This window comes from Denticeps clupeoides, chromosome 6, assembly GCF_900700375.1.
Source record: "Denticeps clupeoides chromosome 6, fDenClu1.1, whole genome shotgun sequence".
NCBI classification, from domain to species: domain Eukaryota; kingdom Metazoa; phylum Chordata; class Actinopteri; order Clupeiformes; family Denticipitidae; genus Denticeps; species Denticeps clupeoides.
The window spans coordinates 6,112,768-6,125,505 of NC_041712.1; the positions used below are offsets into that span (position 1 = coordinate 6,112,768).

At 43.3% G+C, this 12,738-nt stretch overlaps 1 protein-coding gene across 11 annotated transcripts in view; it reads right to left on the reverse strand.

The window, feature by feature from the left end:
* Positions 1-12,738, reverse strand: part of ablim3 (actin binding LIM protein family, member 3) — a 70,860-nt gene that overhangs the window by 53,953 nt on the left and 4,169 nt on the right. For 9 of the 11 annotated variants that reach the window (XM_028984425.1, XM_028984424.1, XM_028984423.1 and 6 more), the window contains exon 2: positions 5,768-5,887. The exons of 1 other annotated variant lie outside the window; for it this stretch is intronic. In XM_028984425.1, the coding sequence (XP_028840258.1) occupies positions 5,768-5,887 (120 nt within the window). The remainder of the gene's footprint in view (positions 1-5,767; positions 5,888-12,738) is intronic. One more of the 11 variants, XM_028984418.1, reaches the window with a different exon arrangement.

Genomic DNA, 12,738 nt, shown 5'->3' on the forward strand with positions numbered 1-12,738 from the left:
GTGGGTCCATGCTTTTATTACATCAAGGTTAGATTACTGCAATGCATTACTGTCTGGATGCTCTAGTAGGTGCTAGTTCAGCTAGTTCAGAATGCTGCAGCCAGAGTTCAAACTAGAACTAGGAAATTTGACCACATCACCCCAGTCTTACAATCACTGCACTGAGTACAAAATCCTACTTTTGACCTATAAAGCTGTAAATGGTCTCGCCCCGCAGTACCTGAGTGAGAACCTAGTTATTTACGACCCGCCATGCGGGGTCACTACTGGTACCTAAAGTAAAGGTCACAGCTGGGAGCAAATCCTTCTCCTATAGAGCTTCGCAGTTGTGGAACGGCTTGTTGGTCAGTGTTCAGGACTCAGACACAGTCTCAGTGTTGAAATCTAAACTGAAAACACATCTGTTTTCTCGGGCCTTCTGTTAAAGTCCCAGACACTTCTTTTAAGTCCACTTTATCACACAGTCCCCCTGTTAAGCACAGACAGTGTTAAATTCACATTAGTTAGGCTGTCCTAGTTAGGGTACCGGGCCACTGTAGCACCAATATACCACTATAACCACATATTTCAGTATCGGTCGTACGATGCCACCGTCTGCCACTGCTTCCGTTTGTTTTCTCCGAGACACAGAATCAAGCGCACAGACCACTGGCAGACTCCAGTGAAGAGACCAGCAGATTATTTTTTTTGTGTGAAGTCTATAGGCAAAACTATAACTATCTTATGCTGAAGTGAAACGCTGCCTATATTGCTATATTGTTATCATAGTTATAACAATAATTTATGCTTGACTGTTACATAAATAGTTTGAAAATGCTGGGCTTGTTTTTCCATGCTCTGTGTGGTTCTTTGTGCCGGCTTCTATGCTATGGGGAACAAACACTGAAACGCTAAATGCCGTGACAAGAGGCAGCAGAGACTGCCAGGCTTACATCATGAAATGGTCCAACTCATAAAATATTTAATAGGGATTTTATAACAGAATGATTCCGCTCCAGCGGAACTAAAATCATTATAATGCATTAAAAAGGCAGTTGGAGGGCCTGCCATGTTTTTCTCATGTTTGCTTAAATGTCACATGTAGCACCAGGTTCCGGAGAAACGTTGTTTTGTTTCACTGTCTACTGTCTAACACGTATGTAGCTGAAATGACAATAAAGCTCACTTGAACTTGAACTCATGTGAGACAGACAATATGGGACACAAATGAGCCTCCATGCTTTATCTCTGGAGCTGTTTTAACACATGCACTCTTTAGTCTGATTAAATTCAATTTTTCCAACATGCCAAGTCAACATGCCAGACACTGTGAGGGCCAGATGCCCGTCTAAAATACAATATTATATGTATTTTATCTTAAGTAATACATTATTATTTTATTTTTAGCCTTTGTCAATGTTAAGAGAATCATATTACTTGTACTACAGTAAGCCACTAGGGTCAATTGCAATATTTTGGTGAACTATTTGTGAGTCATTTCCATTTGCACTGCAATTTGTGCAGTGCATAGCAACCGGTGGATTACTGACAAATTTAAATTTTGTTTCATTTGATTAAAAAAATGTATGAACATATTTTACCCCCTCATTAGGCTATTCCTGATTTAGCTAATGTGTGTACCTGAAAAAGCCCCCCTCCCACACGCAACTAGAAAATGTTGGCGGTTCGACTAATTCAGATCTCATACCCAAAAATTCAAAACACATACTAGAAATTATTTTGAGGTAACCAGTTAAATATTTTATTGGGTCTGTTTTTATTTATGTCTTAATTTTGAAAAATCTCAAAGGTCTAAAATCTTTAAAAAAAAAAAAACAATCCAGAGAATCTTCTCTTTCTTACTCTTGCCACCAATGAAAAGATGCAATCCATTATTTAGCATCACTTTGATCTTTTACTGAAAGTTTACAAGCTCTTTTTTTTCTAAAGAGATTCAGATCAGAAGAAATGAACTATTTAGTGGGTTTACCTGTCACCGAGCGTCCGCTCAGTTGTCGGGGGCAACGCTTCGGGGGGGGCGACTCGTTCTACTCTAGTGGGCTCTCCAGTGTTTCCTCTATAATGGGGAGCCTCACATGTTTGGGGCTGCCACGTGACTCATCAATGGCGTTTTTGTTTAGGAGGGGCAAATCGATTTCACGCGTGGCTGGCTGGAGCCCTCCGACAGGAATTCTTTTATCAGTGTCTTGGCAGAGACGCAGGCCCCACCTCGCTGTGCCCCAGCGGCATGATCATGACAGAAACAACCGTACCAAGCCCCAGCAATATTCTTTTAAAAGAAGTGAAGTGATTGTCATTGTGAAACACTGCAGCACAGCACACGGTGACACAATAAAATGTGTCCTCTGCATTTAACCAGCAACCTTGGTGTGCAGTGGGCAGCCATGACAGGAGCCCAGGCAGCAGTGTGTGTGGATGGTGCTTTGCTCAGTGGCACCTTGGCGACCGGGATTCCTTAACCACTAGGCCACCACTGGCATGATTTATGTTGAATCGTGAGCGTCCGTATGTGAGCAGGAAGAAAGAAAGTCAGAGATCCATTGACTCAAATGCTGCCATGACGTCAACCTGATGAAGAACATGTCCTCAGCCAGTGTGTGAGAGGAGGAGAAAGCCATGGAGGCCGGGCTGTGACGGGGGACAGCTCACGCTGCACAGCGCAGGTATTTTTGGAAGGGGCTGCCCAAGGACATGAGAAGAACAGGACAAGCACATCTGAATCAGCCCAGGCACCTTCAGCACAGCCCTGACTCAGACTGCCGCACCTGCATCCCACAGGGAAACCAACACACGTGTGTGTGTAGGTGTGCATGTGTTGTATTTATATCTTAGTGGGAGACAAATGTCCTCAAACATATAGGAAAAACTGATATTTAGAGAAATAGGGACATATTGCTGTTCTATTGGAGAAGTCCTCAGAGAAGGTCTAGTGTCAGTCTAGGTACTGACACTACGTTTAGGTAGTGTAGGCAAATGTATAATAAATATTTTACAAAAGAATAATTAGCTTAGTGTATGTGCTCACAAAAACATAATAACAAAGTTTTGGCCTGATACCAGGCCCATGTGCTTTTGTACATATGGTACAAGTACCAGGGGAAGTTATATCTGAGCTAAGTTTAGTTCATTCTAAACTTTCTAAAATTGTCCAAAGGTAAAATGTCAGCTGTGTGGCACTTTAACTCTATGGAAGTGTGGCTCGAGTATTTGACAGATGAAAGCACTGCCAAATCCTTTCTGAAAAGTAATTTTTTGTGTTTTGCGATGCCTAGGTGCTCCTAGCATCAAATCAAACACATGCATGGGTTCTAATCATACGCAGATGCTGCCCATTCAGTGTGCTGATTAGAACCCTGGATATGTTAGACTCTGGGCAGCATACAGGGTCATTGTGGAAGTGTGGGAGTGTTTTGGTTCTCGCTGTTATGCTGCATGTTTTCATTTCAGTTTGTATTTTGTGTTCTGGCCATCGTGCCCTTTTCTTTCTTGTTTATTAAACCTCCCCTTACAATTACAATTCTCATCTCTCCATGGCTTGACAGTCTTATACTTTACTTTGGAACCCAGTGAGATTTCATTATTTTGTGTTCAGATATTGGCACAATTAAAGAGTCCAAACAAAAATAAATGAATAAAAATAAATAAATCTCAGCATTTTTGTGACCAAGGTAGCAGTTCTCATGATTGATCAGTACTAGTACTATTGAAGAGTCAATGAGCATTTGTTACGTACTTTAGGCCGTAGAATGGCTTGGGGTGCTCTGTTTTGTGCGTGTTCTCTTTTAGGCTGTCTGCTGGGGGAGGAGATTTGGATTTATAGCTCCACCCACCAATTCCCTCGTCAACTGGCAGCCAATCAGCGCACAGGACAGAGAACTACTTAAGGACCCTTCCAGCCACCATTCAAGGCTCATTGTTGTGGAGCCGGAGGAGGAGGAAGCGAGAGTTGGTTGGAGTTTTGGATTGTATTAGTTTTGGATTGTAGTTGGATAAGCCTTTTGTTGTGTGTTAGTGATTAGTGTGGTTAGTTGTGGCTTTGTTGTGTAGTTGTTTTGTCTCTCCTTTCAGGGTGTGTTGTCCTCCTGTGAATTGTGTTGTGGTTGTTGTTGTCTTTAGCACTTTAGGTTTGGTTTGTTATTCACCGCTCACTGTAAATAAAAGCACAATATTTCACTTGGGTTTGGTGTTTGTGTCTTCCCACTGCACATATTCCCCTCGTTTGATGTCGCGTCTCCTGACCCCTAGACAGGGACGTGACACATTCTGTACTCGTACTTAGTCTCTTGGCCTTGTCGATTATAGGATCTCAATCAATGATTGCAATAAAATTTAGCTCGATCTCGGTTATCAGCTTTGGGCATTTTACTTTTAGCTGGAGACACACAGCCGCCAAAACCCCCAAGTCTCCTGCATATTGATAGCAGCTCCCTGATGTCTGCAAATTGAATGGAATATTCCGGAAACTAGAGCCTGAAAGCAAGAGCATGCATCGCGAGAGAGAGAGAAAAAGAGAGAGAGAATGTGTGGAGCTGAGGTGGGCAGTGATAGTCATGGTTTTATATGTTAATAAAGTGTCTTTTAGTGTCTTTGGTTTGAGTCTGGCAATATAAAAAAAAAATTGTGAACAAAAATAGATTGAAAAAATCTAATAGGCCGATATGGGAAAGTATACCGTGATCAATTTTTTTGCCATATCACAGGCCCTACTCAGGACCGCCTTAAAACAATCCTCTGGGTGTTGGTATGCTGAGATGCTCAAGTGTGAATGTTTGTGTGTGTGTGTGTGTGTGCGCACATTTGTGTGTGTGTGCATAATCTGTTCCAAAAGGCCCAGCAGAACAAGCAGGGCAGGTCAGCAGTGTGTCTTGACCTTCTCACTCGCTCAGTGCTCCACTGTAAACTCTACAGCTCTGCCTTTCCCAACGAGTTCTGCTCAACCCCTAGTCGTCTCATAATACTAATAAGCTCTGCTGAGCTCCTCTGGGAGAAAACAGAAATAAGCAAAGCCCATCAATCTCAATACGTAGAATTTGGCTTCATTAACAACTCAAAAAAAACTGTGTGTGGGAATACAAGGCGCTGAGCAGAAAACACAGTTCCTTCTCCCCAATTTCATTCTCTGTGCAGTGAAGAAAAAAGCACAGGCTGCTGGGGGCAGAAGGGGCTGAGAAGAAGGAACAGTGTGAGTTGAGATAGAGATGTAATGAGAGAAATATAAGAGGGGGGGGGGTGATGGAGACGGCGAGAAAGAGCCCACCTATTACCGCACTTCAGGCCTGGAGGACAGCACTCCTATTGGCTGCTGCTGGCTGAGTGTAACCACCATCCAAGGCAGGTTGCCCCTTAACATTGTTACCACAGCAACAGCTTGCATAATAAACAAGGCCACGTGAGCCCTGGCGGTTTAGACGCAGACAAAAGAGGGTAAGTGGCCAGGCGGCCTATTATACGCCAAACCATCTAGGTGCTAAATGCACAAGGCCATTTCCAGGTACCAGAGACATAAACCCTGCATTAATGCGCACGCTCTGCCTTGGATGGAAAAATTCCCTCATTTACGCGGATGGAAGGAAAATATCTGCTGGGGGAGCTTGACTGAGCCTTGCCTCCAGGCTCTGGAGTTCATCCAGTTGACATGTCTCTGTTTTGACTTGTGGGTCACAGACTTTCATCACATCCACTGCAGACAGGCCGGAAATTATAAAATGTGGCTTCTTGTGCAGAGTATGCGATTTAAAAAGACAGGAAGTACTGAAGAGGTGCCTACGTTGGCAGGTGAAGCACTTGACGTGGAAGTGGACGTTCTGCACACGCACCACCTCGCCCTTACAGGCCTCCCGGCAGCGGTGGCAGTGGATGGATGAAGAGCCATGCGGGTATGGACCTGCTGGAGGAAGAGAAGACAGTTACCCCCTAAATCACAATATTCACATTTCAATCATCCAATAAATGCACTCATGGGCCCGTAAATTCAGTCATTAAAAAATTATGATGTCTCTTTTTCCCTTTATATTATTATGTCAGTTTCACATTTCATTTTTATCACTATTGGAAATGCATTTTATTATTGATTTATTAATGACACTTAATTTCACATTTTCAGCAGAGACCCCCGGATCAGGAACCAGTCTAGGACTTTAAGTCAACAAACCATGAGCAGTAAATTCAGTCATAGTCCCGCTGCCCTACAGCCGTCCAACCACAGAGTCTCAAGGCAACACATCGTGCTATTCATGCACTCCGACTAACACAGTCCGGACAGCTGCGGATAAAAAAAAAACGCACACAATGCAATGGAGATGACCATGTGACACGACTGTAATCGACGATGACAATGCACTCATTAGCCCATGGTAACAGGTGGCGCTGCGCACGCAACACCTGCAGGCCCCCAACAGCCCCGAGGGCCCCTGAGCAATAAAAAGGCGCCCGGCAGCATGGACATGCGGCGCAGGCCGCATCGAATGCGCCCGGCTGACGGGCTGTTGACACGCTGCTGATTACAATAACTCCCATAATCCTATTGGGTGCATGGATAACATCTGTGGCATTAATCCGCCCGGCCATGCTACGACACCAGAACATATGATGCAGGCGTGTGACAAAGCTCAAAAACAGACACCATCACAGCCAAAGAGCACGGGCGGGTTTATTAGTATTTTTTTCTCTGAACGTACATATGATTTCATGGTTTGTACAGGACCTGACGGTCCGTTCTCATCCAATTCAGCAGGAGGCTACCACATTTGCACCACGTGCACCATTGTTCCCCACAAACAAAGCTGGCGGGACGAGAACGGGAGCCACGTCTATTATGTCATAACGCTCCCTGATTGAACACAAGGCATAAAAATTTGAGCGAGTGAGACGCAACAGCCGGAGGGAAGGATTATCCAAGCAAATGCAACACAACAAAGCTAATTAAGGGATCAAGGTGGAGCTATATTGAGCTTGAAGATTTCCCATTTAGGAAACAACAAAACCCTGTTTTTTTTTTTTAGGGGTACAGTAAACACAACTTCTGATGTTGGACTCGAGAGTCCCCTTCGGTTAGATAACTGTAGAAGATGGAACTGCCACGTTCTTTCTGAGATTCTCAGTTGTCTCAGTAGATCACGTCTCTCTTCCAGGCTTTGGCAGGTGACATTTGATCAGTTCTGTGATCGATTTTCATGAATCGATTCTCTCATGTAACATTAAACATCAGTGTCCTGCAGAGTTCATCTCTCCTGAATGTGTCCCCACCTCTGTGGTGGGTTCTGCTTATATTTGTGGTTTGGAAAAACAGAGAAAGCCCCTCGAAGTGCTAGGAGCTAGAAGGTTGGAATCTCGACATAATAACATAAAATAATGTATTTTATGTAAATCGGCCAAAGCTTCTCCTGGGAAGAGGTGTCCCAAGTTAAAACACCTTTCAGGTAAGCGAATGAGTGCCTGAGCATCCCAGGAGACCAAGACAAACCGTCACTTGTCACTAACGACCCTTAAAAGCTCACCACTTTGCAGAGCTCAAGTGGGATTCCGGCTCACTTCAGTATGGAGAGCCCTCTCTGCGCCTCGGCGAGGCTGCATTAAACAGAACGTCCCTTCAGGAACTCCTGGCCAATTCTTCTGCAAATACAGACTCATGCTGGAAATCGAGGGGGTTGCACGTCAAGAAAGAGACGGCGGGTGTCAAAAGGTCCCCTGGAGTCATCTCCCACATAACAAAGGCCAACAGAACCGAAGTGTGGTTGACGCTGCGGCAACGATGATGACCTCACGGCCACATACCAGTGATACAGTCACAGTGATACAGAACATGGGACTGGAAGGCTCTGAGCTCAGCGCCGGGGGAACTCCGCAGCGAGGAGAAGGGACAGAGATTAAGACACCCTGTCCACATGCTCTGCGAGATGCTCTGTGGGTCAAGCGGGACGAACGGAGGGGGAGGTCATGGCCGGATTACAGGGTCCTGAGCCTCTGCAAGGAGCGCTCTTAAGTCTCTTAAAGCACAGGAAGCCTCAGATTTGCACACTGAACCAGACTACAGAGACTGAACACTATAATGTATTAATTAAATAAACTATGCACCAATAATACAATAAAAAAATGTTGTATGAACATTGGTTTGTTACTGCAATAAATTATTACATTTCTGGGTTCTGCAAAAATAATGTTACCTTAATAACCTCCTGTTAATGTGAACATTTAGTATAGAGATTATGAAACCCTCATTGATGAAGGCATTCTATTACATTATCAGGTGTTACTCCATTATTTGTTTTTGGTAATTTTATATTTGGTTAAATTGTCCTAAAGACAAGATATTGTGTCTGGTGTGCATATATAAAAAATTTCTACAGCCACAAACGTAATAAGAGCAATTATTCAAGGATCTGCAGCTAATTTTACTGTCATCTTTATGTCGGCATGGAGATGAACATCCGAGACGATGTGTGCAGATTGGAGCTGACAGGTTTGGCTCAAGTACTTCAGGAGCACTGTGAATGTTTATGTGTGTGTGTGTGCGTGTGTGTGTGCATGTGCGTACATGCAGAGCCCTGGGTGTAAGACCTCATGAAAATAAAATGCATTCATTAGTCCGAGACATTGGCGCAGAGGACACATCAAAACAGACATAAAAGGAACAATAGAGTGAAGTACTGCGATGCCACTGACATTTATTCACAGCCCAGGTTATTTACAGTAAATTATCGTGACGACAGTCAGGCAGCATGGGTCCTGATTAACATCATTAGCTTGTGTCTCAGCCTGATCGCTAACATGTAGCCGCCAGGCTTCACATCACAGCGGCCTTGTAAGGCTGTTAATACAGAGGAATACTTGTCTTCTCTCCTCTTTGCAAGGCTTCGGACTCACTGCGCCTGCAGAGGGCTTATTGGTCAGAGCCGGGCAGGAAAGCTGACGTTTATTAGTGTTGGCACATATTGACTGAGAACATGAGGGGTGTAAATCACTCCCTGACAGGAGTTACTTATACACCTGATTGTAATGCACCGGCATAAGAGCCACATTGGGAAAACGTCTTAAACGCCTTCTATAAAGACCATTTTTAAAGCATTGAGGTTTCTGGGAAGTCATGTGCTGGAGAATCTGGATATTGTTGAATTTTTTTGCAATGCATCCCTTAAATACTTTTAAGCTATTTAACTTCTGTGTTTTCTTATTGAAGAACGAATTAATATGATCTATTCTGCCTGCATCATACCTTAAACCTCATAAACCACACAATGCTGTTATTTGCAGTGTACTGAGTACTGTTACTCTAGGTAGTGTTCACAACATAAGGATTTACACTATACATTTCACACAACCCCCTCACAAGGCTGTGTTTTATTCGTAAAGATCCTTTTCCCTAAAACAAGGTTGTTTTAATTGTGTTTCTAGCAGATTGTTTCACCAGCCACGTGAGATACAGTTTTCTACAAAAAAACCTGACACACAAAACCTGATCAGCAGCATCTGTTTAGCGCTGATGTGCTGCTGGTACAGATGCACTACAGATGTCACTAAAGTTACTTTGCAAATACTTATCCATTCTCAACAAGTGAAAAAGTGAAGTGATTATGATTTTAACCCATCACCGTAGAGGGCAGTGGGCAGCCATGACAGGCGCCCAGGGAGCAGTGTGTGGGGACGATGCTTTACTCAGTGGCACCTTGGCAGGCCTGCTAGGCCATTGCTGCCCCCAACCACTTTAAATTATAAAAATTATTATCCATTATGTCCTGGGTGTTCTCTTTACATTTATACCCTATGATGTTTCTACATTCGAAAGACTTCCAGTTAATAAAATATTTGCATAGAATTTTAAATGCTAAATCTAAATATACATCTAACCTCTTCCTGTTTGTGGTCTGAGATACATCATATCCTTAATCTTAAGATGTTCATCCTCTCCATCCTCATCCTCAATCATATTGCTTGTATTCAATAATAGCAAACTCCATACCAGGGAGCCAAATCAATAAATCACAGCGATATATACATCATTATGATAGAGCAACACTAACCAACCAACAGCATTAGAAGTCCAAGTGTGCAACCAGTAACACGCTTGCATCAGCATGTCACAGGCCAGCGGTCAAGCGTCCCTGTCACTTCCACTCTGATGGTGTAATCAGTAGGGATTCCAGCGTGCCGGAGGATTTATAGACGTTCTTTTGCCCGGCCAGTGATGGGGTGAGAATTAGATGACAGAGGTCGTGCAAAGTCCTGCATCTCAACGTCACATCAAGGTCAGCAGGGACGTAACTAAAACGCCACATATGTGTAAATCATGCAAAGCTCACACAAGAGGTTACTGCGGCAAAAATGAAGGCCAGATAAAGAAGAAAAAAAGATGATTGGACTGCAAATATTAAGTTATTACAGTAACAAGAACTTTACGAAGGCTGTCCCTCCTGCCAATATATGCCTTTAGGCTATTTTAGAAACCTCCTGCTAAAGAATTGATCAAATATAATGGTATTAAATGTTATGAGAATCGTAAAATGGCAATATGCTGGGGTGGTCATATTCTATTTCTCAGCAGGTTCAATATAACTATATCTGTGTTCTCTTCCAAATATGCTCATTAAACACACACACACACACACACACACACACACACACACACAAGCAAAGCCTCTATTCAATCTAATACACAGTATTGTATATATGTGCAGTAATAAAAATGCACATATACATACACCAGCATGCCACACACATCTCTATGACACACACATCCCAGGTGGCTCACAGTCCTCCTTGGCTGGAGCAGAGCTCTCTCTACCATCTGGGTGCAGAGCTGGAGCCAGGATGCAGGGTGCACCCTCCGGAACTGGCAACCACCCCGCCACGGCGCCGTCTTTATTCTGGAGGCGATTGGCACCCTAAATGGTGTTGCTAGGTAGGGTTTGCCTTTTGCAAGAGCCGCAGTACGTCACGTCAGGCAACCAATGGGGAGGTTGAAAGGGATTTGATGGGAAAACTTTTGCAGCCTGTAACCGCGATGTTCTGGATTGACTGTGGTACCCCTGCTTTCTCTCCTGGTTCAGTTCTTCAGAGATATACAAAGCCAGCGTCAGATCTCAGGTGACTTTTTTTTTTCTCATTTGTTATTCAAAATACAGACACTGCCATTGTCCTCCCACATTACTGCTCAGGACCTTCCTTTTTGTTCTTGTATATCCAGTGCAGAGTGATTTGAGAGCGCCTGGACAATGCAAGCACTGGTTGCATTAAAACACATCACAGAACATCAAGAGTGAATGGAAGCCTGACTGGGAGACCGTGATACATTATTAACGGTTAACATTATGTATTTTGTTGCAAAATTGAAAAAAAAAAAGCCCTGTCCTGCATGCTGAGAATGAACATATCCAGCCATCCAACCCATTCATTCATGCGTCGTGCTCTAAGGGCCCGTGCCCAGGCTTGGACATCCTCCAAGAGAGCCTGGAGGCAGCCATAGTGTCACGTGCACCAAGTCTCCCACCAATGCAGCATGACAACAGCACTTACGCAACAGCATGTGCACGCAAGAGACCTGCACAGGTAATATTACTGTAGACTGATATTTACACGTTACAAGCAAAGCCAAGAGCCCTGAGCTCAAGATCTTCACTTTACAGCCGACCTAATAAAAGCAACATTGCCGCATGGACAGTTACGACTGTGTCACATCGCACAAACACAATGAAGGCTCAGCACATAAATCCCATATGTTGACTTTATAGAGTCACTGCATAAAGTGGATGAAAAAAGAGATCAAGTTGCGCATACATAATGAGTCTCTTTTCCACATGGTGGTCAATATCCTGTGGACCCCTAAAAAAATTTACTAGAGACACTAATTTGAAGACAGTCCAGATATTTAGGGCCCTATGATTTCCGCGATCCGGAAAACACAGATGGCATAACCAAATCCAACAAATAAAGTGGAATTTGTGTTTCTGGCTGCTGCAGCCCATGGTGCGTGTTTCATGTTGAGTGGGAGATCCTGTCATTGTCAAATCTTCCACAAATCTGAGCAATTAATAACAACAACAACACTAATAATAAAATTATTAATAAGACTAACCTATTCCTGCCCCCTTTAACCACCTGACGGCTTTAAAAACTTCCACATCAAATCTGTGATCACTTCCACATCAAATCTAATGCTGTAGTATTCAGTGGGGCATGGCACTTAATTTAATTTCTTATATCAGTGAAGACAAATGATATGATTTATGCTTGCTATTGAATATAAAGCACTGTTTGTTCATAAGTAATTAAAGAACATTTCACAGTTTTGGATACTGATTTTGGCTTTATTTATTTATTTATTATTTAATATTAATTCTTTTTTATTGTAATGCTTGTAATGTAATACAACTGAAAATGTGGCACTTTTGTGGCCAACTGTGCCTAAAGGTCCCCTGACATGAAAATTTCATTTTGCCTGTCTATGGTCCTGCAGTGGCTAGAAATGGTGATAGGTCTAAAAGTGCTCTGGTCATTCTGCTTCGCCATTCAGAGTGTGGCATCTCAGACGGTCGGATCGGGAATTTGTCCCCTTATGTCGTCTCATGTTCTCATTCTTTGTCTGCCCAGAGAATTTTGCACCCCTCCCCAAACAAAGCAGCTCCACCGACCATCATAGCTTGAAAATGTGGGGCGCACTGCAGTTGCTTGTAAAAAATGTTTTTTTTTTTTTTTTTACTTCTGCCACGTGAGCTTCTACAGAACCAGTGGGCTCATTTTATTTTC